A 21,605-nucleotide genomic window follows, 5' to 3' on the forward strand; every position below is an offset into this window, starting at 1 on the left:
CGAGTGATCCTGACTGAACCCAAACTGAGCATCGGTGAGCGGGTTATTGGTGAGTAAGTGTCGCTGGATAGCTCTGTCGACGACACCTTTCATCACTTTGCTGATGATTGAGAGTAGACTGATGGGGCGGTAATTGGTCAGATTGGATTTGTCCTGCTTTTTGTGGACAGGACATACCTGGGCAGTTTTCCACATTGTCGGATAGATGCCAGTGTTGTAGCTGTACTGGAACAGCTTGGCTAGAGGCGCGGCTAGTTCTGGAGCATAAGTCTTCAGCACGACAACCGGAATGTTGTCAGGGCCCATAGCCTTTGCTGTATCCAGTGCACTCAGCCGTTTCTTGATATCACGTGGAGTGAATCGAATTGGCTGAAGACTGGCTTCTGTGATGGTTGGGACCTTGGGAGGAGACCAAGATGGATCATTCACTCAGTACCTCTGGCTGAAGGTGGTTGCAAACGCCACAGCCTTGTCTTTTGCACTCATGCTGGGCTCCGCCATCACTGAGGATGGGGATATTCATGGAGCCTCCTCCTCCCGTTAGTTGTTTAATGGTCCACCACCATTCACAACTGGCTGTGGCAGGACTGCGGAGCTTTGATCTGATCCGTTGATTGTGGGATTGCTTAGCTCTGTCTGTTTATTTGAAGTTGTTAAATTTTCCTTTTGTTTGTTCCGCAGATAAGAATGATTGCAACCCTCACCCATGGTAAGTGACGCTCCCAGCAGTATTACCTTTATTGCCAAAACTCTGCAGCCAATTCTCTTTTGAAAGTTACGATTGAATCTGCTTCCACCGCCCTTTCAGGCAGCGGTTTCCAGATCATCATAACATACTGCGTAAAATAAATTTCTCTCCATCTGGTTCCCTTGCCAATTATCTCAACTCTGTGTCCTCTGGTTACCGACCCTCCTGCCAATGGAAATAGTTTCTCCTTGTGTATAGTAATGAGAGAATCTGCTTTAGGCATGTTGGTTGAGGGATAAATATTGGCCAGGACACCGGGGAGAACTCCCCTGCTCTTCAAATAGTGCTGCGGGATCTTTTACACCCACCCGAGAGGGCAGACGGGGCCTCCGACAGTGCAGCACTCCCTCAGCTTTGTGGGCACAAGTCTCTGGAGTGGGGCTTGAGCCCACAACCTTCAGACTCGAGTGAGAGTACTACCCACTGAGCCATGGCTGACACCCTAATACACAACCGGTCTGTCCATACTTGGAAAGAAAGTCTTGCGTTTACATAGCGCCTTTCATGACCTCGAAGTCTCAAAGCACCTTGCTGCCAATGGAGTACAAATGGAGTGTAGTCATTTGTAACGTGGGAAACGCGGCAGCCAATTTGCGCACAGCAAACTCCCACAGACAGCAATGCGATAATTACCAGATAATGTGTTTTTGTTGATTGAGAGATAAATATTGGCCAGCAAAAAGATTGGTTGTGGTTTTGATTCTGACCCTTTATCAGAAGCGTTCCCTCTTTCCCTTCGCCAACATGCGCACTGCAGGCTTTTAGAAACATAGAAACTAGATGCAAGAGCAGGCCATTCGGCCCTTCGAGCTTGCACCAGCATTCAATATGATCATGCCTGATCATGCAACTTCAGTTCCCCATTCCTGCTTTCTCTCCATACCCCTTGATCCCTTTAGCCGTAAGGGCCATATCTAACTCCCTTTTGAATATATCCAACGAACTGGCCTCAACAACTTTCTGTGGTAGAGAATTCCACAGGTTCACAATTCTGAGTGAAGAAGTTTCTCCTCATCTCGGTCCCAGTCTTCATGTCTTTCAAATTTACAAAAGTGACACAACAGGAAGAATGGGAGGCCAGAGTAATGCAGCCTGTTCTACAACAGATAAAGGGGGCGGGGTGGAGGGATTGTTGTAATCTCATTATTTTAAAAAATCTGCAGTGTTTAATCGGCTTTGTAACAGATTTGGTGCAAATCCCTCGATCTCACTCTTACCCTGAGCCAGATAACAAACCTGCGCCCAACTAAGTCCCATGGAGTGCGAGCCATGTGGAAAAGCCAGGGCTCGTGATGGGGAGGGGGCTGCTTTATCTATGGCACAAGGTGCAATCACCCAAGTTTTAATGGGCGGGGAGAGAGAGAGAGGGGGCTAATAATGGAAATTCTTTGTGGAGAGTTGGCTGAAAGTGTAATAGCAGGGGACCTGGAACCTTCCTTTCTCGCATTGTTGGCCCAGTGCTAGAAATGGCCTCTGTTGATAACAATTGACATTTGCATTTGAATAGCTGGTGATGTTGAGGCAGAAGTTGTGTGTTTTTTATGAGAGAGAGTGTGTGTGTGTGTGTGTGTGTGTGTGTGTCCTCGCTTCTCAGCTGTGGTTATGTTGACAGTCGCAGGAGATCACTTCTTTCTAACGGCCAAGTGATGGGGGGGTGGGTGTGCTTTGTATCTTTACAGCTACAATGGAGGCATCTGTGTCGACGGTGTGAATTGGTTTCGATGTGAATGCGCTCCAGGTTTTGCTGGGCCCGACTGCCGAATCAGTAAGTACCTAGTATGCCGAGCAGAGAGTTCAGGGGTCGTGCCATTGTGACCCAACTCCCCCTTTTGTTCCCGTCGGTCTCTGACCTCTCGATACAGGCAGCTGAGTGAAGGCCAGTTGTACCTCCGATAATGCAACACCAGCTGATTGAATTATTCATCCGGTGAGAAAAGAAAGCCCCCTTGCCACCACTGGAAGAATTGGAGCCTTTGTCTCCTTCACAGATAACCGTCTTTCCCCAGTCACATTCTCTGTTTTTAGTCTTCAAGAAACTCGAAAGACTTTACTTTTTTAAAAAAAATGTTAAATAAAATTTTGCTTCTAGTCCACTGTCTTTCGTGGCACTTTAACCCTCTCCTTATGTGGCTCGCTGACAAACTTTGTTTGCTAACAGCCCTGTGAGATGCCTTGGGTCGTTTTACTGTATTAAAGGCACGATGCAAATGTTGTCCCAATTAATGCAGCAAAGGTTTAAATTATGTTTTATTGGTGCAGTAAACCTTTGTGAGCTGGCAAGATCGCCTTTATTTTGGTTCTCTCTGTACCTGAAGTAAAAAAACATGCATTTTAATAGCGCCTTTCACAATCTCGGGGCGCTCCGCAGCCAATAAAGTAATTTTTGGAGTGTAGTCACAGTTGGAATGTAGGAAACGCGGCAGCAAGCTCCCACAAACAGCAATGTGATAACGACCGGATTTTACTGATGTTGGTTGAGGGATGAATCATAGCAAATCATAGAAATTTACACCACGGAAGGAGGCCATTTCAGCCCATCGTGTCCGTGCCGGCCGACCAAGAGCTAGCCAGCCTAATCCCAATTTCCAGCTCTTGGTCCGTAGCCCAACAGGTTACGGCACTTTAACTGCACATTGAAGTATCTTTTACATGTGGTGAGGGTTTCTGCCTCTACCACCCTTTCAGGCAGTCAGTTCCAGACCCCCAGCACCCTCTGAGCTAGTGTTGGGCCAGGACACCGGGCCGAACTCCCCTGCTCTTCCAATAGTGGCCGCAGGATCTTTTACACCCACCGGAGAGGTGTCTCAGTTTAACATCTCCTCCGAAAGATGGCATCTCAGACCGTGCAGGACTCCCACAGTACTGGCACTGGGAGTGTCGGCCTGGATTATGTGCTCTGCAGTGGCACTTGAACCCACGACCTTCTGACTCTGAGCCAAGGCTGATGGATACTGCGAGTAAATTGGCTGCCTTCATGTCGAGAGGACTTTGGCAGGTATCACGTCATGTTGCTCAGACTTTAGTGTGAAGAAGTCAATTGCCCCCCCCACCAAGTTAATCCGATCCCGGCTGTGATCAGCTGACCACAGGCCACGAACTGTTGAGGTTGGAGCTGAGGCACAGAATACAAGAGCTTGAACTATATAAAACACCAGTTATGCCACAGCTAGAGTACTGCGTGTAGTTCTGGTCACCGCATTACAGGAAAGATATGATTATTGGAGAGCGTACAGAGGAGATTTACCAGGATGTTGCCAGAACTGGAGAATTTTAGCTATGAGGAAAGATTGCATAGGCTGGGTATGTTTTCTTTGGAACAGAGGAGGCTGCGGGGAGATTTAATTGAGATGTATAAAGTTATGAAGGGCCTAGATAGAGTGGATAGGAAGCATTTTTTTCCCTTAGCAGAGAGGTAAGATAGATTTTAAGTAATTGGTAGAAGGATTAGAGGTGAGTTAAGAACTTTGTGCACTCTGGGTGGTTGGGGTCTAGAACTCACTGCCTGAAAGGGTGGTAGAGACAGAAACCCTCATCGTATTTAAAAGGTACTCGGATGTGCACCTGAAGTGCCGTAACCTGCAGCGCTACGGACCAAGAGCTGGAAAGTGGGATTAGGCTGGATAGCTCTTTGTTGGCGGGCATGGACACGATGGGCCGAATGGCCTTCTGTGCCGTAAAAATTAAGATTTTCTGGGAGGCAACACTGTGTACAATTCTGGAGAGACTGCAGAGAAGATTTACAATACCAAGTGAAAGAGGCAAGCTATGAGAAAAATGAGACCGATGATAAAATGCTTGGACTATGAGGTAGGTTTTAAGGAGCGTCTTACATAAGAACATAAGAATTAGGAACCGGAGTAGGCCATCTAGCCCCTCAAGCCTGCTCCGCCATTCAACAAGATCATGGCTGATCTGGCCATGGACTCGGCTCCACTTACCCACCCGCTCCCCGTAACCCTTAATTCCCTTATTGGTTAAAAATCTATCTATCTGTGATTTGAATACATTCAATGAGCTAGCCTCAACAGCTTCCTTGGGCAGAGAATTCCACAGATTCACAACCCTCTGGGAGAAGAAATTCCTTCTCAACTCGGTTTTAAATTGGCTTCCCCCGTATTTTGAGGCTGTGCCCCCTAGTTCTAGTCTCCCCAACCAGTGGAAACAACCTCTCTGCCTCTATCTTGTCTATCCCTTTCATTATTTCAAATGTTTCGATAAGATCACCCCTCACCCTTCTGAACTCCAACGAGTAAAAACGCAATCTACTCAATCTATCATCATAAGGTAACCCTCTCATCTCCGGAATCAGCCTAGTGAATCGTCTCTGTACCCCCTCCAAAGCTAGTATATCCTTCCTTAAGTAAGGTGACCAAAACTGCACGCAGTACTCCAGGTGCGGCCTCACCAATACCTTATACAGTTGCAGCAGGACCTCCCTGCTTTTGTACTCCATCCCTCTCGCAATGAAGGCCAACATTCCATTCGCCTTCCTGATTACCTGCTGCACCTGCAAACTAACTTTTTGGGATTCATGTCCCTCTGCACCGCAGCATGTTGTAATTTCTCCCCATTCAAATAATATTCCCTTTTACTGTTTTTTTTTCCCCAAGGTGGATGACCTCACATTTTCTGACATTGTATTCCATCTGCCAAACCTTAGCCCATTCGCTTAACCTATCTGCAGCCTCTCTGTGTCCTCTACACAACCCGCTTTCCTACTAATCTTTGTGTCATCTGCAAATTTTGTTACACTACACTCTGTCCCCTCTTCCAGGTCATCTATGTATATTGTAAACAGTTGTGGTCCCAGCACCGATCCCTGTGGCACACCACTAACCACCGATTTCCAACCCGAAAAGAACCCATTTATCCCGACTCTCTGCTTTCTGTTAGCCAACCAATTCTCTATCCATGCTAATACATTTCCTCTGACTCCGCGTACTTTATCTTATGCAGTAACCTTTTGTGTGGCACCTTATCGAATGCCTTTTGGAAATCTAAATACACCAGATCCATCGGTACACCTCTATCCACCATGCTCGTTATATCCTCAAAGAATTCCAGTAAATTAGTTACACATGATTTCCCCTTCATGAATCCATGTTGCATCTGCTTGATTGCACTATTCCTATCTAGATGTCCCGCTATTTCTTCCTTAATGATAGCTTCAAGCATTTTCCCCACTACAGATGTTAAACTAACCTACCTTTTGTCTGCCACCTTTTTCTAAACAGAGGCGTTACATTAGCTGCTTTCCAATCTGCTGGTATCTCCCCAGAGTCCAGAGAATTTTGGTAGATTACAACGAATGCATCTGCTATAACTTCCGCCATCTCTTTTAATACCCTGGGATGCATTTCATCTGGACCAGGTGACTTGTCTACCTTGAGATCCATTAGCCTGTCCAGCACTACCCCCCTAGTGATATTGATTATCTCAAGGTCCTCCCTTCCCACATTCCCGTGACCAGCAATTTTTGGCATGGTTTTTGTGTCTTCCACTGTGAAGACCGAAGCAAAATAATTGTTTAACGTCTCGGCCATTTCCACATTTCCCATTATTAAATCCCCCTTCTCATCTTCTGAAGGACCAACATTTACTTTAGTCACTCTTTTCCGTTTTATATATCAGTAAAAGCTTTTACTATCTGTTTTTATGTTTTGCGCAAGTTTACTTTCGTAATCTATCTTTCCTTTCTTTATTGTTTTCTTAGTCATTCTTTTCTGTCGTTTAAAATTTTCCCAATCTTCTAGTTTCCCACTAACCTTGGCCACCTTATACGCATTGGTTTTTAATTTGATACTCTCCTTTATTTCCTTGGTTATCCACGGCTGGTTATCCCTTCTCTTACCGCCCGGCCCTTCTTTTTCACTGGAATATATTTTTGTTGAGCACTATGAAAAAGCTCCTTAAAAGTTCTCCACTGTTCCTCAATTGTGCCACCGTTTACTCTGTGTTTCCAGTCTACTTTAGCCAACTCTGCCCTCATCCCACTGTAGTCCCCTTTGTTTAAGCATAGTATGCTCGTTTGAGACACTACTTCCTCACCCTCAATCTGTATTACAAATTCAACCATACTGTGATCACCCATTCCGAGAGGATCTTTTACTAGATCATCGTTTATTATTCCTGTCTCATTACACAGGACCAGATCTAAGATAGCTTGCTCCCTTGTAGGTTTTGTAACATACTGTTCTAAGAAACAATCCCGCATGCATTCTATGAATTCCCCCTCAAGACTACCCCGTGCGATTTGATTTGACCAATCGATATGTAGGTTAAAATCCCCCATGATTACTGCCGTTCCTTTTTCATATGCCTCCATTATTCGCTTGATTATTGCCCGCCCCACCGTGAAGCTATTATTTGGGGGCCTATAAACTATGCCCACCAGTGACTTTTTCCCCTTACTATCTCTAATCTCCACCCACAACGATTCAACATTTTCTTCATTAGAGCCAATATCGTCTCTCACAACTGCCCTGATATCATCCTTTATTAACAGGGCTATCTCACCTCCTTTCCCTTCTTGTCTATCTTTCCGAATCGTCAGATACCCCTGTATGTTTAATTCCCAGTCTTGGCCACCCTGCAACCACGTTTCTGTAATGGCCACCAAATCATACCCATTTGTAATGATTTGTGCTGTCAACTCATTTACTTTATTTCGAATGCTGCGTGCGTTTAGGTAAAGTGTTTTAATACTAGTTTTTAAACCATGATTTTTAGTTTGGACCCCTCCTGCAGCCCCTTTATATTCATACATATTGTCCCTTCCTATCACCTTGTGGTTTACACTTACCCCAGTGCTACTCTGCTCTGTTGCCTCCTGCCTTTTGCATTCTTTCTTGGGGTCCTGTTCATCTGAGCTCTCACCCACTCTAACTAGCTCAGAGCCCTCTCCTGGGTTCCAAATACTCTTTGCATTGAGGTACCGAGCTTTCATGCTTGCCTTTTTATTACACTTTGACCCTTTAGAATTTTGCTGTACAGTGGCTCTTTTTGTATTTTGCCTTGGGTCTTAAAGGAGGAAGGGAGGGGTAGAGTGACGGCGAGGTTTAGAGAGGAAGTTCCAGACCTTCGGGCCTCGGCAGCTGAAATTATGGCCGCCAATGGTGGAGCGATTAAAATCGGGGATGCCCAGGGTGCCAGAGATCTCGGAGGTTTGTCGGGCTGGAGGAGATTAAGGATGAAACCATGGAGGGATTTGAAAACCAGGATGAGACTTTTTAAATGGAGGCGCTACTCGAGCGGGGGCCAATGTCGGTCCGCGATGATGGGTGAAAGGGACTTGGTGCGAGTTAGGACACGGGCAGTTTTGGATGAGCTCCAGGTTATGGGGGCCAAACCGGAGTGTTGAAATAGTCAAGTGTTGAGGTAACAGGCAGCGCAGAGGAGAGAAATATTAAGAGGAAACCTCGTTTCGAAGTACATGTTACAGATGAGATGAACTCCAAATATTACTGCTAGGGCAATTAGGAACCACAGAGATAAATTAAAATGAGGGATAAGTAAAGTTTTAAAATCTTTTTCTAATTTGGAGATTAACATTTTGAATAATCTGTCAGATAAGATAGAGTTGGATCTCAGGCCATCTGAAGAAGGAATTCAATGCTGGGAGTAAAGATGGTGGTACAGGGAGGGTATTTTGTGTTTCTTTTCATCCGCACGACTGTGTTTGGAAAAAACCTCTTTCTCCCTCTCTCTTTTTCTCTTTCTCTCCCTCTCTCTCTCTCTCTCTCTCGCTCTCTCTCTCTCTCTCTCTCCCCCTCTCCCCCTCTCCCTCTCGTTCGCTCTCTCTCTCTCTCCCCCTCTTGTTCGCTCGCTCGCTCCCCCTCCCGTCCGTTCGCTCGCTCCCCCCCCCTCCCGTCCGTTCGCTCGCTCGCTCCCCCCCCCTCCCGTTCGCTCGCTCGCTCCCCCTCCCGTCCGTTCGCTCGCTCCCCCTCCCCCTCCCGTCCGTTCGCTCGCTCCCCCTCCCGTCCGTTCGCTCGCTCGCTCCCCCTCCCGTCCGTTCGCTCGCTCGCTCCCCCCCCTCCCGTTCGCTCGCTCCCCCCCCCTCCCGTCCGTTCGCTCGCTCCCCCTCCCCCTCCCGTCCGTTCGCTCGCTCCCCCTCCCGTCCGTTCGCTCGCTCGCTCCCCCCCCTCCCGTTCGCTCGCTCCCCCCCCCTCCCGTCCGTTCGCTCGCTCGCTCCCCCCCCCTCCCGTTCGCTCGCTCGCTCCCCCTCCCGTCCGTTCGCTCGCTCCCCCTCCCCCTCCCGTCCGTTCGCTCGCTCCCCCTCCCGTCCGTTCGCTCGCTCCCCCTCCCGTCCGTTCGCTCGCTCGCTCCCCCTCCCGTTCGCTTGCTCGCTCGCTCCCCCTCCCGTCCGTTCGCTCGCTCGCTCCCCCTCCCGTCCGTTCGCTCGCTCGCTCCCCCCCTCCCGTTCGCTCGCTCGCTCCCCCTCCCGTCCGTTCGCTCGCTCGCTCCCCCCCCTCCCGTTCACTCGCTCGCTCCCCCTCCCGTCCGTTCGCTCGCTCGCTCCCTCCCCCTCCCGTTCGCTCGCTCGCTCCCCCTCCCGTCCGTTCGCTCGCTCGCTCCCCCCCCTCCCGTCCGTTCGCTCGCTCGCTCCCCCCCCCTCCCGTTCGCTCGCTCCCCCCCCCTCCCGTCCGTTCGCTCGCTCGCTCCCCCCCCCTCCCGTTCGCTCGCTCGCTCCCCCTCCCGTCCGTTCGCTCGCTCGCTCCCTCCCCCTCCCGTCCGTTCGCTCGCTCGCTCCCCCCCCCTCCCGTTCGCTCGCTCGCTCCCCCTCCCGTCCGTTCGCTCGCTCGCTCCCCCCCCTCTCGTTCGCTCGCTCCCCCCCCCTCCCGTTCGCTCGCTCGCTCCCCCTCCCGTCCGTTCGCTCGCTCGCTCCCCCCCCCTCCCGTTCGCTCGCTCGCTCCCCCTCCCGTCCGTTCGCTCGCTTGCTCCCCCCCCCTCCCGTTCGCTCGCTCCCCCCCCTCCCGTTCGCTCGCTCGCTCCCCCTCCCGTCCGTTCGCTCGCTCGCTCCCCCTCCCGTCCGTTCGCTCGCTTGCTCCCCCCCCCTCCCGTTCGCTCGCTCCCCCCCCCTCCCGTTCGCTCGCTCGCTCCCCCTCCCGTCCGTTCGCTCGCTTGCTCCCCCCCCCTCCCGTTCGCTCGCTCCCCCCCCCTCCCGTTCGTTCGCTCGCTCCCCCCCCCCTCCCGTTCGCTCGCTCGCTCCCCCTCCCGTCCGTTCGCTCGCTCGCTCGCTCGCTCCCCCTCCCGTCCGTTCGCTCGCTCGCTCCCCCTCCCGTTCGCTCGCTCGCTCGCTCCCCCTCCCGTTCGCTCGCTCGCTCGCTCCCCCTCCCGTTCGCTCGCTCGCTCGCTCCCCCTCTCGCTCGCTCGCTCCCCCTCTCGCTCTCGCTCCCCCTTTCGCTCTCGCTCTCCCTCCCGCTCTCTCTCTCTCTCCCTCCCTCACGTTCGCTCTCTCCCTCCCTCTCGTTCGATCGCTCTCTCTCTCGCGCTCTCTCTCTCCCTCCCTCACGTTCGCTCGCTCTCTCTCTCACTCTCTCCCTCTCGTTCGTTCGCTCTCTCTCTCCCTCTCGTTCGCTCGCTCTCTCTCTCCCTCTCGTTCGCTCGCTCTCTCTCTCCCTCTCGTTCGCCCGCTCTCTCTCTCCCTCTCGTTCGCTCGCTCTCTCTCTCCCTCTCGTTCGCTCGCTCTCTCTCTCCCTCTCGTTCGCTCGCTCTCTCTCTCCCTCTCCTTCGCTCGCTCCCTCCCTCCCTCTCGCTCTCTCTCTCCCTCCCTCTCGCTCTCTCTCTCCCTCCCTCTCGCTCTCTCTCTCTCCCTCCCTCTCTCTCTCTCTCTCTCCGTACCTCTCGTTCGCTCTCTCCCTCCCTCCCTCTGTCTCCCTCCCTCCCTCTGTCTCTCTCCCTCCCTCTGTCTCTCTCCCTCCCTCTGTCTCTCTCCCTCCCTCTGTCTCTCTCCCTCCCTCTGTCTCTCTCCCTCCCTCTGTCTCTCTCCCTCCCTCTGTCTCTCTCCCTCCCTCTGTCTCTCTCCCTCCCTCTGTCTCTCCCTCCCTCTGTCTCTCCCTCTCTCTGTCTCTCTCCCTCCCCCTGTCTCTCTCTCTCCCTCCCTCTGTATCTCTCTCTCCCTCCCTCTGTCTCTCTCTCTCCCTCCCTCTGTCTCTCTCTCTCTCCCTCCCTCTCGTTCGCTCTCTCCCTCCCTCTCGTTCGCTCTCTCCCTCCCTCTCGTTCGCTCTCTCCCTCCCTCTCGTTCGCGCTCTCTCTCTCTCTCTCTCTCTCTCGTTCTCTCTCTCTCTCTCGTTCTCTCTCTCTCTCTCTCGTGCTCGTTCTCGTGTTCTCTCTCTCGTTCTCGTGTTCTCTCTCTCTCGTTCTCGTGTTCTCTCGTTCTCGTGTTCTCTCTCTCGTTCTCGTGTTCTCTCTCTCGTTCTCGTGTTCTCTCTCGTTCTCGTGTTCTCTCTCGTTCTCGTGTTCTCGTTCTCGTGTTCTCTCTCTCGTTCTCGTGTTCTCTCTCTCGTTCTCGTGTTCTCTCTCTCGTTCTCGTGTTCTCTCTCTCGTTCTCGTGTTCTCTCTCTCGTTCTCGTGTTCTCTCTCTCGTTCTCGTGTTCTCTCTCTCGTTCTCGTGTTCTCTCGTTCTCGGTGTTCTCTCTCTCTCGTTCTCGTGTTCTCTCTCTCTCGTTCTCGTGTTCTCTCTCTCTCGTTCTCGTGTTCTCTCTCTCTCGTTCTCTCTTTCTCGTGTTCTCTCTCTCTCTCTCTCTCTCTTTCTCGTGTTCTCTCTCTCTCTCTCTTTCTCGTGTTCTCTCTCTCTCTCGTTCTCGTGTTCTCTCTCTCGCTTGTTTTCTCTCTGGCTCGCTCTCGTGTTTGTTCGCTCGCTCTCTCTCTCTCTGTGCCCCCCTCTCGTATTCTCTGCCCCTCTCCCTCTCTCTCTCCCCCTTTCTCCCTCCCCAAATGTTAAGTAATCTATCCCCTAAGCAGGCCATGTATGTATCTGGGATGAGCTGAGGGGATAGGAACTTGCCTCTTGTGTGTTTTGCAGCAGACTCTGACATTTCATTGCGAGTGGCTGGAAGCACAGCTGCGAGAGCAGGGAACACAGGGCTCTGAATGAAGCATGGAAATAAAAAAGCCTCTTAGAGGCTGCTCTCAATAGCTGCTTTAACTCGATTGTTTACTGTGGAACTAATGATGAGACTGAAGAGACCATGGCTGGCTTTCTGTAATTAGGCAGAGCGGGAAGCAAGTGGTCTCATCAGCATTTTTAGTGTCCCTCATTTCTTTGTTGATGTCTACTTTTTATTCTCTCTCTCTCTCTCTCTCTCTCTCTCTCTCAAAGACATCGATGAATGCCAGTCATCTCCTTGTGCCTATGGAGCCACTTGTGTGGATGAGATTAATGGGTACAGGTGCATCTGTCCCCCTGGAAGAGCAGGCTACAGATGCCAAGAAGGTACGTGTTTTTAAAAAAAAAAGATAATTCCTTGTCTGACTTAAGAGCACTCTTGGACTGCGGAGAGGCTAATGGTCTTCCATTTCATGACCCCTTTTTTATTTTCTAATGAGTGGCTGCTTCCTTGGAGGTAGCAGGGTGTAGCTCCTTGCCTGTAGGCCTGTATCCCAGCAACAGTCAGTTAAGGGAAGATACCCTGGGCTTTAGGGGCGGTGGGAAGCTCGACACTCACTGAAGACACAGTTTTCAAGCCTCCCGCTTTGGTTGCATTGATTGGGCCACATGGAGTTCAAATTGTCTTTTGGCACCTAAGTGATGTCCGGGAGGAACACGTGCAGCTCCACTTTGTGCACCATTTTTATAGAATCATGGCATGAGACAGCACAGAATGTGGCCATTCGGCTCTTTGTGCCTGTGCTCTCGCTTTAAAAGTGCTATACAATTAGTCCCACTCCCCTGCTCCTTCCCCACAGCCCTGTCATTGTTTTTCCCTTCGAATATATATCCAATTCCCTTTTGAAAGTTAAGATTGAATCTGCTTCCACTGTCCTGTTCAGGCAGCGCGTTCCCGATCATAACTCACTACGTCATTTTTTTTTTTACCCCATTATGTCGCCTCTGCTCATCGCCCCCTGCCATGCCCCCAGAGGGTGTCACTGCGCCCGTCATGCCCCCAAAGGATATCTCTGCCCCCGAAGAGTGTCGCCTCCCCCTGCCGTGCCCCCGAAGGGTGTCTCCTCCCCCTGCCGTGCCCCCGAAGGGTGTCTCCTCCCCCTGCCGTGCCCCCGAAGGGTGTCGCCTCCCCCTGCCGTGCCCCCGAAGGGTGTCTCTACCCACTGTGATTTTCCTCCCCTAATGCGTTCAGCTCACCCTTTCCAGGTCATGCTCACTCTCTAGCTTGCTTTCTCTGTGCCTCAAGAGTTTTGATTCATTTCATTTCAATGAGTTCGCAATCTGCCACTGTTTTTCTCAAACAAAATCTGTTTCGCTGGGGCTTGACCTTGGCAAGAATGTGTACAAATAAACCTCCGACACAAGAACCCTAATTCCATATGTAAAGAAGGGAGCAGAAGGAGACCAGTGTTGATCTGCATAACCGCAGTTAATATGGATGCTGTGGCGGATGAGATGGTGCAGTCAGTTCACACTCGCTCAGTTCACCTGAGCTCTGGTGTCCACCACAATTTTGTCCACCATCCCCAGCTAAATTGGGCCCCGAGCTGATTGGTCAACTTAATATCAGTACCTGCCCTGGGAGTGTTTGATGGGACAGTATAGAGGGAGCTTTACTCTGTATCTAACCCCGTGCTGTACCTGCCCTGGGAGTGTTTGATGGGACAGTGTAGAGGGAGCTTTACTCTGTATCTAACCCGTGCTGTACCTGCCCTGGGAGTGTTTGATGGGACAGTGTAGAGGGAGCTTTACTCTGTATCTAACCCGTGCTGTACCTGCCCTGGGAGTGTTTGATGGGACAGTGTAGAGGGAGCTTTACTCTGTATCTAGCCCATGCTGTACCTGCCCTGGGAGTGTTTGATGAGACAGTGTGGAGGGAGCTTTACTCTGTATCTAACCCGTGCTGTACCTGCCCTGGGAGTGTTTGATGGGACAGTGTAGAGGGAGCTTTACTCTGTATCTAACCCGTGCTGTACCTGCCCTGGGAGTGTTTGATGAGACAGTGTGGAGGGAGCTTTACTCTGTATCTAACCCCGTGCTGTACCTGCCCTGGGAATGTTTGATGGGGACAGTGTAGAGGGAGCTTTGCTCTGTATCTAACCCCGTACTGTACCTGCCCTGGGAGTGTTTGATGGGACAGTGTAGAGGGAGCTTTACTCTGTATCTAACCCATGCTGTACCTGCCCTGGGAGTGTTTGATGGGGACAGTGTAGAGGGAGCTTTACTCTGTATCTAACCCCGTGCTGTACCTGCCCTGGGAGTGTTTGATGGGGACAGTGTAGAGGGAGCTTTGCTCTGTATCTAACCCATGCTGTACCTGCCCTGGGAGTGTTTGATGTACAACATTTGTAGTTGAGCTGTAAACATGCTGTTTGACTCTGTATTAGTGATATTTCTACCCATCTCCTTGCACGATATCTAAAGAGAAAATGTTTCTGGGACATCCCTCCCCTCAGTGAGCGGAGACATTTGCAATCTCTGAGCTGTTTGAAAACCTCCAGCAAAGACGTGATCCTTTGACTTGTTTCCTTGCAGTCATCGGCTTTGGGCGGTCGTGCTTCATGTCCGGCCAGTACCACCCGCATGGAATCCGCTGGGAGCAGGAGTGCAACACCTGTCAGTGCCTGAACGGCAATGTGAACTGCACCAAGGTATGGCGGACTTCACATCTTCGAGTGAGGGATGTGTTCTTTTCCTATGCGTTCTACAGTGTGCAGCAGGAGTTGAGGGTTAACCGTCGAAAATAGGATGGCTAGCTGGCTTTTGTTCCTCCCCCGCCCACTGTATCCGGCTGTTCGCACCCTCGCCGTTCCATTTGACCCTGAGTGGAGCTTCTGATCCCATGTCCTCTCCACGTACCAAGACCGCCTGCTTCTATCTCCCGTAGCATCGCCAATCTTCACCCCGACCTCCGCTCATCTAGTGAAACCATCATGCCTTGGCTAGTCTCCTCCAGACTCGACTATTGCAATGCTCTCCTGACCAGCCTCCCATCCTCCATAAACGTCATCTCGTCCAAAACTCTGCGGCCCATGTCATAGCCAAAATCAAATCACGCTCACCCATCCCCCCCCCTAGCCTTCATTGGTTCCCGCTCTCAGTGCCTCCAATTTAAAATTCTCACTCTTGTATCTCTGTTATAACCTTCTGCATATCTCCAACCTCTCTTTTTTTTTTTCTCCCACCAACCCCCTCCAACCACCCAAAGTTCAGTTCCTCTGACTGCAGCCTCTAGTGCACCTCCTCCCCCCTCCCTTTGCCTCGCTGTTGCCCATGCTTTCTGCTGGATAGGCCCCACTCGCTCTAGTTCCAACCCGAAAGCGCTCCTCTTCAATGTTCCCCCTGATTTTTATTTTGGGGTGCACAACCCCTTTAAGGGGCTGCATGGTCTAATCACGGTTTCGCGCAGAAGCGTAAAGCTTGAAAAGCGGGCCCTAGGCTGTGCGGGACCGGCCAGGAGCTGCCCGGCTTCATAGCTTTCGGGAATGTTGCTCCTCTTCAGCTCCCGCTCCACTTTATATATTAAAAAAAAATATTCCTTAAATTGTCTGACCAAGCTTTTGGTCGCCCTTCCTAGTTTGTTTTGGGCTCTGCCTGTTTTCTTTGCGTCTTGTGATGTCTCTGTGTGTTAACGGTGCGATGTAAAAGCACGTTGTTGTATTGCCAGCTGGCGGGCATTGGGCAGCACTGGGTCAGAAACTCATGGGTTTGCGTCCCACTCCAGAAACTTAAGCCCGCAATCCAGGCCGACACTCCCCAGTGCAGTACCGAGGGAGTGCCGCGCTGTCGGAAGGGGCCGTCTTTCGGATCGGAAGTTAAAGTGAGGCCCCCTCAGATAGTCATAAAAGATCCCACGGCACTGTTTGCCGAAGTGCAGGGTCCGCTACCCTCGGTGTCTTGGCTAATATTTATCCCTCGGCCAACACCTACACCAGATCATCCAGCCACGGTCTCACAAACAGTAATGTGACAACTACTACAACAGGCAAAATACTGCGGATTCTGGAATCGCAAAAAAAAAACAGGAAGTGCCGGAAATCTCAGCGGGTCAGGCAGCCTCTGTGGAGAGAAGCTGTTAACGTTTAATTAAGGTTGATGGCCCTTTGTCAGAACATGTATTGTATGTGACGGTTATTGTTGGCTGCACTCACCCAGTGTGCCTGGGTGTGGCCCAAAGGACATCTCCCCTTTTCTATCCCAAGTGCACAATGTAGAGATGCTTAGAATGAACTTTTCCATGAGTCCCTTGGTCAGTGCTAGGCTTTTTGAACCTTCCCACTTTCTCCACTTATATCTCAGATTTTGTTTGATCGCCCATTGGGGCGTTTTAGTGCGTTATAAATGCAACATGTGTTCTTGGCCTCCAGTGACCCTTGCTGTTTCCAGGTGATGTGGTTGGGAGGAGCAAATCACTGTGTAACAGGCCTCTTTTCAGGCTTTGTCACGCTGCTTTTTTTTCTCTCCTCTTCTTTGCCTCCCCCTAGTAAACAGACCTTTGAAAGCAGGGCATGTTTCTACAAGAATAGACCAAGTTTGATTTGTTGTCTGTCGGAGCAAGCTGATCAGAAGGTTTCATTTTAAATTTTTTTTTAAATAGCGACTCCGTTCAGTCTGCTATCGATCACCACGTCTCGCTGCGAAGCAACATTTGAAATCTCTCGGAATAACGCCGTCCTTGTTTCCTGTTTAATAATTGCAGTTAGTTACTCGCCAGGAATTAAATATACAAGTATAAAAAGGGAATAGAGGCACTGGAGAAGGTGCAAAACAAGATTTACAAGGATGATACCAGATGTGAGCTCTTCTCACTACCATGAAATACTGAACAGCAATGTTCCCTCTAAGCCTTGAGGCCACACAGTAGTATTGCAAGAGGATTTGAGTACAGGAGCAAGGATGTCTTACTACAGTTATACAGGGCCTTGGTGAGACCGCACCTGGAGTATTGTGTGCAGTTTTGGTCTCCTTAACTAAGAAAGGATATACTTACCATAGAGGGAGTGCAGCGAAGATTCACCAGACTAATTCCTGAGATGGCAGGACTGTTGTATGAGGAGAGATTAGGTCGACTAGGCCTGCATTCACTAGAGTTAAGAAGAATGAGAGGGGATCTCATTGAAAGGTTGGATGGACTGGATGCAGGGAGGATGTTTCCCCTGGCTGGGAAGTCTAGAACAAGGGGTCACAGTCTCAGGATATGGGCTAGGAAATTTAGGACCGAGATGAGGAGAAATGTTTTCACTGAATATATTCAGGGAGATGGATAGATTTCTAGACACAAGGCATCAAGGGGTATAGGGAGAAAGCGGGAATATGGTGCTGAGACAGAGGATCAGCCATGATCATATTGAATAGCGGTGCAGACTCGAAGGGCCGAATGGCCTACTACTGCTCCTATTTTCTATGTTGAGCAGTCCCACACCGACCGCTCACCGGCTCTTGCGTTGTAGAAACTGCGCATGCGCAGACATGGGAATGGGCTGCGCTGGAGGCAGTGCAGCTTGTGGGGGACATTGCTGAACATACTGCGACTCTAGATGTGGAGAAGATGTTTCCGCTTGTGGGGGAGGCCAAAATTAAGGGGCCGTAAATGTAAGAGAGTCACGAATAAATTCAGGAGAAACATCTTTACCCTGAGAGTGGTGAAAATGTGGAACTCGCTGCCACAGGGAGCGAATAGTATCGATGCATTTAAGGGGAAACTAGATAAACACATGAGGGAGGAAGGGTAGGCTGATGGGGTGTGATGGAGGGGTGGGAGGAGGCTCGTGTGGAGTATAAACAACGGCACAGACCCGTTGGGCCGAATGGCCTGTTTCTGTGCTGTAGATTGCATGTGATCGAATGGTGGGTAATTGGCACTGAGCCATCCCTACAAGAAGATCCTTGGTTCCGTCGTTGGGCTGTGATGATCTCAGCGGGGCACTACAATTGGGTTCAGGGCCCCTGGGTTAAATGTGGGGGTGAAACCAGCAAGGGTTACGATGTTTTATGGCTATTCAGTGTCTCCAACTGTAAGGAATGGGGCTGGGCTTTGATTTGACTGTGATGCTCTCCGCAGCCAAATAGCCTAGCAGTACTTCCCATCTAAGTCTGCATGGGAAGGATGGTCGTTTGGAGAGTTGCCAGTGACTCCTCTTTAGTATGGTAGTAGCAAATCAAATGTAAATATCCAAGTCGGATATCCAGGCCAAAGCTTCCAGTGTAACAGTGTGGATGTCTTGTAGGCTGCCTGCGAATTCCCTCTGAGGGCAGTGCTCAATGATGAGATCCAGGGTCTGATCATGAACTCCAAAATCACATGATGGGGGTGCTTTAATCTTCCACCTTTTCCATTCCACCAGTGGCTGTAGTGCCCGTAGCCCAGTGCCAGTACTGGGGGCACGGGGGTGGGGGGGGGGATCAGGTGGTGGAAAGGATAGAAAGATAGTTGGTAATGAGACACAAGGCACTCGCTGAATTGAGGTTTTGTGCTCTTTTTTTTCTTTTTGAAGCTCTGATGTTCAGTGACTCTTGCATTTGTACTTGTGTAATGTGTTTATCATTTGTACATGGTCTGTGTTCGAGGCACTTACGGTGCTGTTATCAGGCTGTTGTAGGGAAGATAAAACTCCTTCAGCGTGAGGAAAATCTTTAAGAACAGGGCAAGATCCCTTGTACGTATGACCAGAGCCAGACAGGTGAAGACCCGCTGGTCAATCAAGCCTGTCCCACACACATGCCATACCTTGTGTATCACTCTCCACCCCACCCTGAACCGTGTGATCTCCTTTGAGAGGCAAAAAATACGGATAAATCTGGGAAATTCCTCTCCGACCCATCTAGGCGATGGAAACTAGCCCAGGAGATCACTGTGGCCCTGGATTCCCCGCGGTACCTACCCAACTGTAAGAGGTGATCTCCGCCCCGGACACAAACGGGTCCAGCTCTCGCTTGAAGGAATTCAGCGAGTCTGCATCCATCACACGAGGTCCACTATTCATAGAATCATAGCAGTTTACAGCACGGAAGGAGGCCATTTCGACCCATCGTGTCCGCGCCGGCCGACCAAGAGCTATCCAGCCTAATCTCACTTCCAGCTCTTGGTTCGTAGCTCTGCATGTTACGGCACTTCAAGTGCACATGCAAGTATCTTTTAAATGTGGTTTCTGCCTCTACCACCCTTTCAGGCAGTGAGTTTCAGACTCCCACCACCCTCGTATCTCCTCTAAATCTCCCTCCAATTATTTTAAATCTATGCCTCCTGGTTGTTGACCCCTCCGCTAAGGGAAACGGGTCTTTCCTATCCATTCTATCCAGGTCCCTCACAATTTTATACACCTCAATAAGGCCTTCACTCAGCCTCCTCCGTTCCAAAGAAAACAAACCCAGCCTATCCAATCTTTCCTTATCGCTAAAATTCTCCAAGTAACATTCTTGTAAATCTCCTCTGCACCCTTTCCAGTGCAAATCACATCTTTCCTGTAATGTGGTGACCAGAACTGCACACATTACTCCAGCTGCAGCCTAACTAGTGTTTTATACAGTTCAAACATAACCTCCCTACTCTTGTATCCCATGCCTCAACTTATAAAGGCAAGTATTCCATTTTCCGCCTTAACCATCTTATCTATCTGGCCTGCTACTTTCAAGGATCTGTGGACATGCACTCCAAGGTGCCTTTGTTCCTCTACACTTTTCAATGTCGTAGCATTTAATGTGTATTCCCTTGCCTTGTTAGATCTCCCCAAATGCATTACCACGCACTTATGTGGATTGAATTCCATTTGCCACTGTTCTGCCCACCTGACCAGTACATTGATATCTTTCTGCAGTCCGCAGCTTTCTACATTATCAACCACACAGCCGATTTTAGTGCCATCTGCAAACTTCTTAGTCATACCCCCAACATTTAAGTCCAAGTCTCATTGATATATATCACAAAAAGCAAGGGACCCAGCACTGAGCCCTGTGGAACCCCACTGGAAACATCCTTCCAGTCACAAAACACCCATCAATCATTACCCTTTGCTTCCTGCCTCTAAGCCAATTTTGGATCCAACTTGCCACTTTGCCCTGGATCCCATGGGCTTTTACTTTCGTGACCAGTCTGCCATGTGGGACCTTAACAAAAGCTTTGCTAAAATCCATATACACTACATCATACACACTGCCCTCATCGACCCTCCTGGTTAGCTCCTCGAAAAATTCAATCAAGTTAGTCATACACGACCGTCGCTTAACAAATCCATGCTGACTGTCCTTGATTAATCCATGTCTTTTTAATTGAAGATTTATCCTGTCTTTCAGGATTTTTCCCAATAATATTCCCACCACTGAGGTTAGGCTGACTGGCCTGTAATTACTCCCTTTCTCCCTTTTTAAACAAAGATGCGATTGTCTGGGAAAGGAACCACCTCCTGATACACATCCTAGATCTGGCCTTATGCAACTTAAATTTGTGAGCCCTGGTTCTCCAAAACCTATTTAATTGGAACAAACTGTCAATTGTGACACAATCTATTCCCTTCATTATCTTGTACTGATCCCTGGGGTGAAAGGGCTGTTCTATGAGCGGAGATTGAATAGATTGGGCCTATACTCTCGAGTTTAGAAGAATGAGAGGTGATCTCATTGAACCGTACAAGATTCTGATGGGGCTTGACAGGGTGGATGCTGAGAGGTGTTTCCCCCGGGCTGGAGAGTCTAGAACCAGGGGTCACAGTCTCAGGATAAGGGGGCAGCCATTTCGGACTGAGATGAGGAGGAATTTCTTCATTTAGGGTTGTGAATCTTTGGAATTCTCTGCCCCAGAGGACTGTGGAAGCTGAGTCTGAGTATATTCAAGGCTGGGATAGATAGATTTTTGGAATCGAGGGATGGAGGGATTGGGTGGGAAAGTGGAGTTGGGGTAGATGATCAGCCATGATCCTATTGAATGGCGGGGCAGGCTCGAGGAGCTGTGTGGCCGACTCCTGCTCCTATATCTTAGGTTATAAACCTCAATCAGATGTCAACTCTGGCTACCCACCATATCCCTCAGTTGTTGATCATTTTCTCTTGCACGGTCTCACAAAGCATCCAGTTCTCTCTCTCGAACAGCCTTAATGAAGTTTGCAATTATGCAGGTTAAAAACATAGCACACAATTCTGCTTCAACTGCCTGCTTCCCTGATAGCTCTGAGTGTAAAAGTTCCACCTGACCATTGCTTACTCCTAACCCTCCAATTGGGAGACCTCTGGTGTTTATCCATTGGCCACCGTGAATACTTAGCTTGGGTCAGTTTGTTACTGTGGGTAAAAGGGTAACAAAGGTTAGTCTTGGCTCAGTGGGTATCTTCTCTTGTCTCTGAGTCAGAAGGTTGTGGGTTCAAATCCCACTCCGGAGACTTGAGCACAAAATCTAGGCTGACAATCGAGACGTTAAACCGAGGCCCCGTCTGTCCTCTCTGGTGGATGTAAAGCATCCCACGGCCACTATTTCGAAGAGTTCTACTGTGTCCTGGCCAATATTTATCCCTCAACCAATATCACCAAAAAATGCGTAAATTGGCTGCCACATTTCCTGCATTACGACAGTGACTACACTTCAAGTACTTCATTGGCTGTAAAGTGCTTTGGGACATCCTGAAGTCAACAGCTTTGCAATGTTGACCAGCTGTGCACTCGCATGAAGCACAGGGAGTTTAATAATGACTGATTATTGGCTCGTATTAACCGTTTTGTTAAACTGGTGTGCTGACCCACAAGGGGTTTGTGTTTGTGTCAACA

General features: G+C 49.9%; 1 protein-coding gene across 1 annotated transcript in view; it reads left to right on the forward strand.

The window, feature by feature from the left end:
• Positions 1-21,605, forward strand: part of jag2b (jagged canonical Notch ligand 2b) — a 238,112-nt gene that overhangs the window by 204,284 nt on the left and 12,223 nt on the right. The window contains exons 19-22 of the mRNA XM_070879688.1: positions 682-709; positions 2,428-2,513; positions 12,069-12,182; positions 14,391-14,506. Coding sequence (XP_070735789.1) covers positions 682-709; positions 2,428-2,513; positions 12,069-12,182; positions 14,391-14,506 — 344 coding nt within the window. The remainder of the gene's footprint in view (positions 1-681; positions 710-2,427; positions 2,514-12,068; positions 12,183-14,390; positions 14,507-21,605) is intronic.

Source organism: Pristiophorus japonicus, chromosome 4, assembly GCF_044704955.1.
Source record: "Pristiophorus japonicus isolate sPriJap1 chromosome 4, sPriJap1.hap1, whole genome shotgun sequence".
NCBI lineage: Eukaryota > Metazoa > Chordata > Chondrichthyes > Pristiophoridae > Pristiophorus > Pristiophorus japonicus.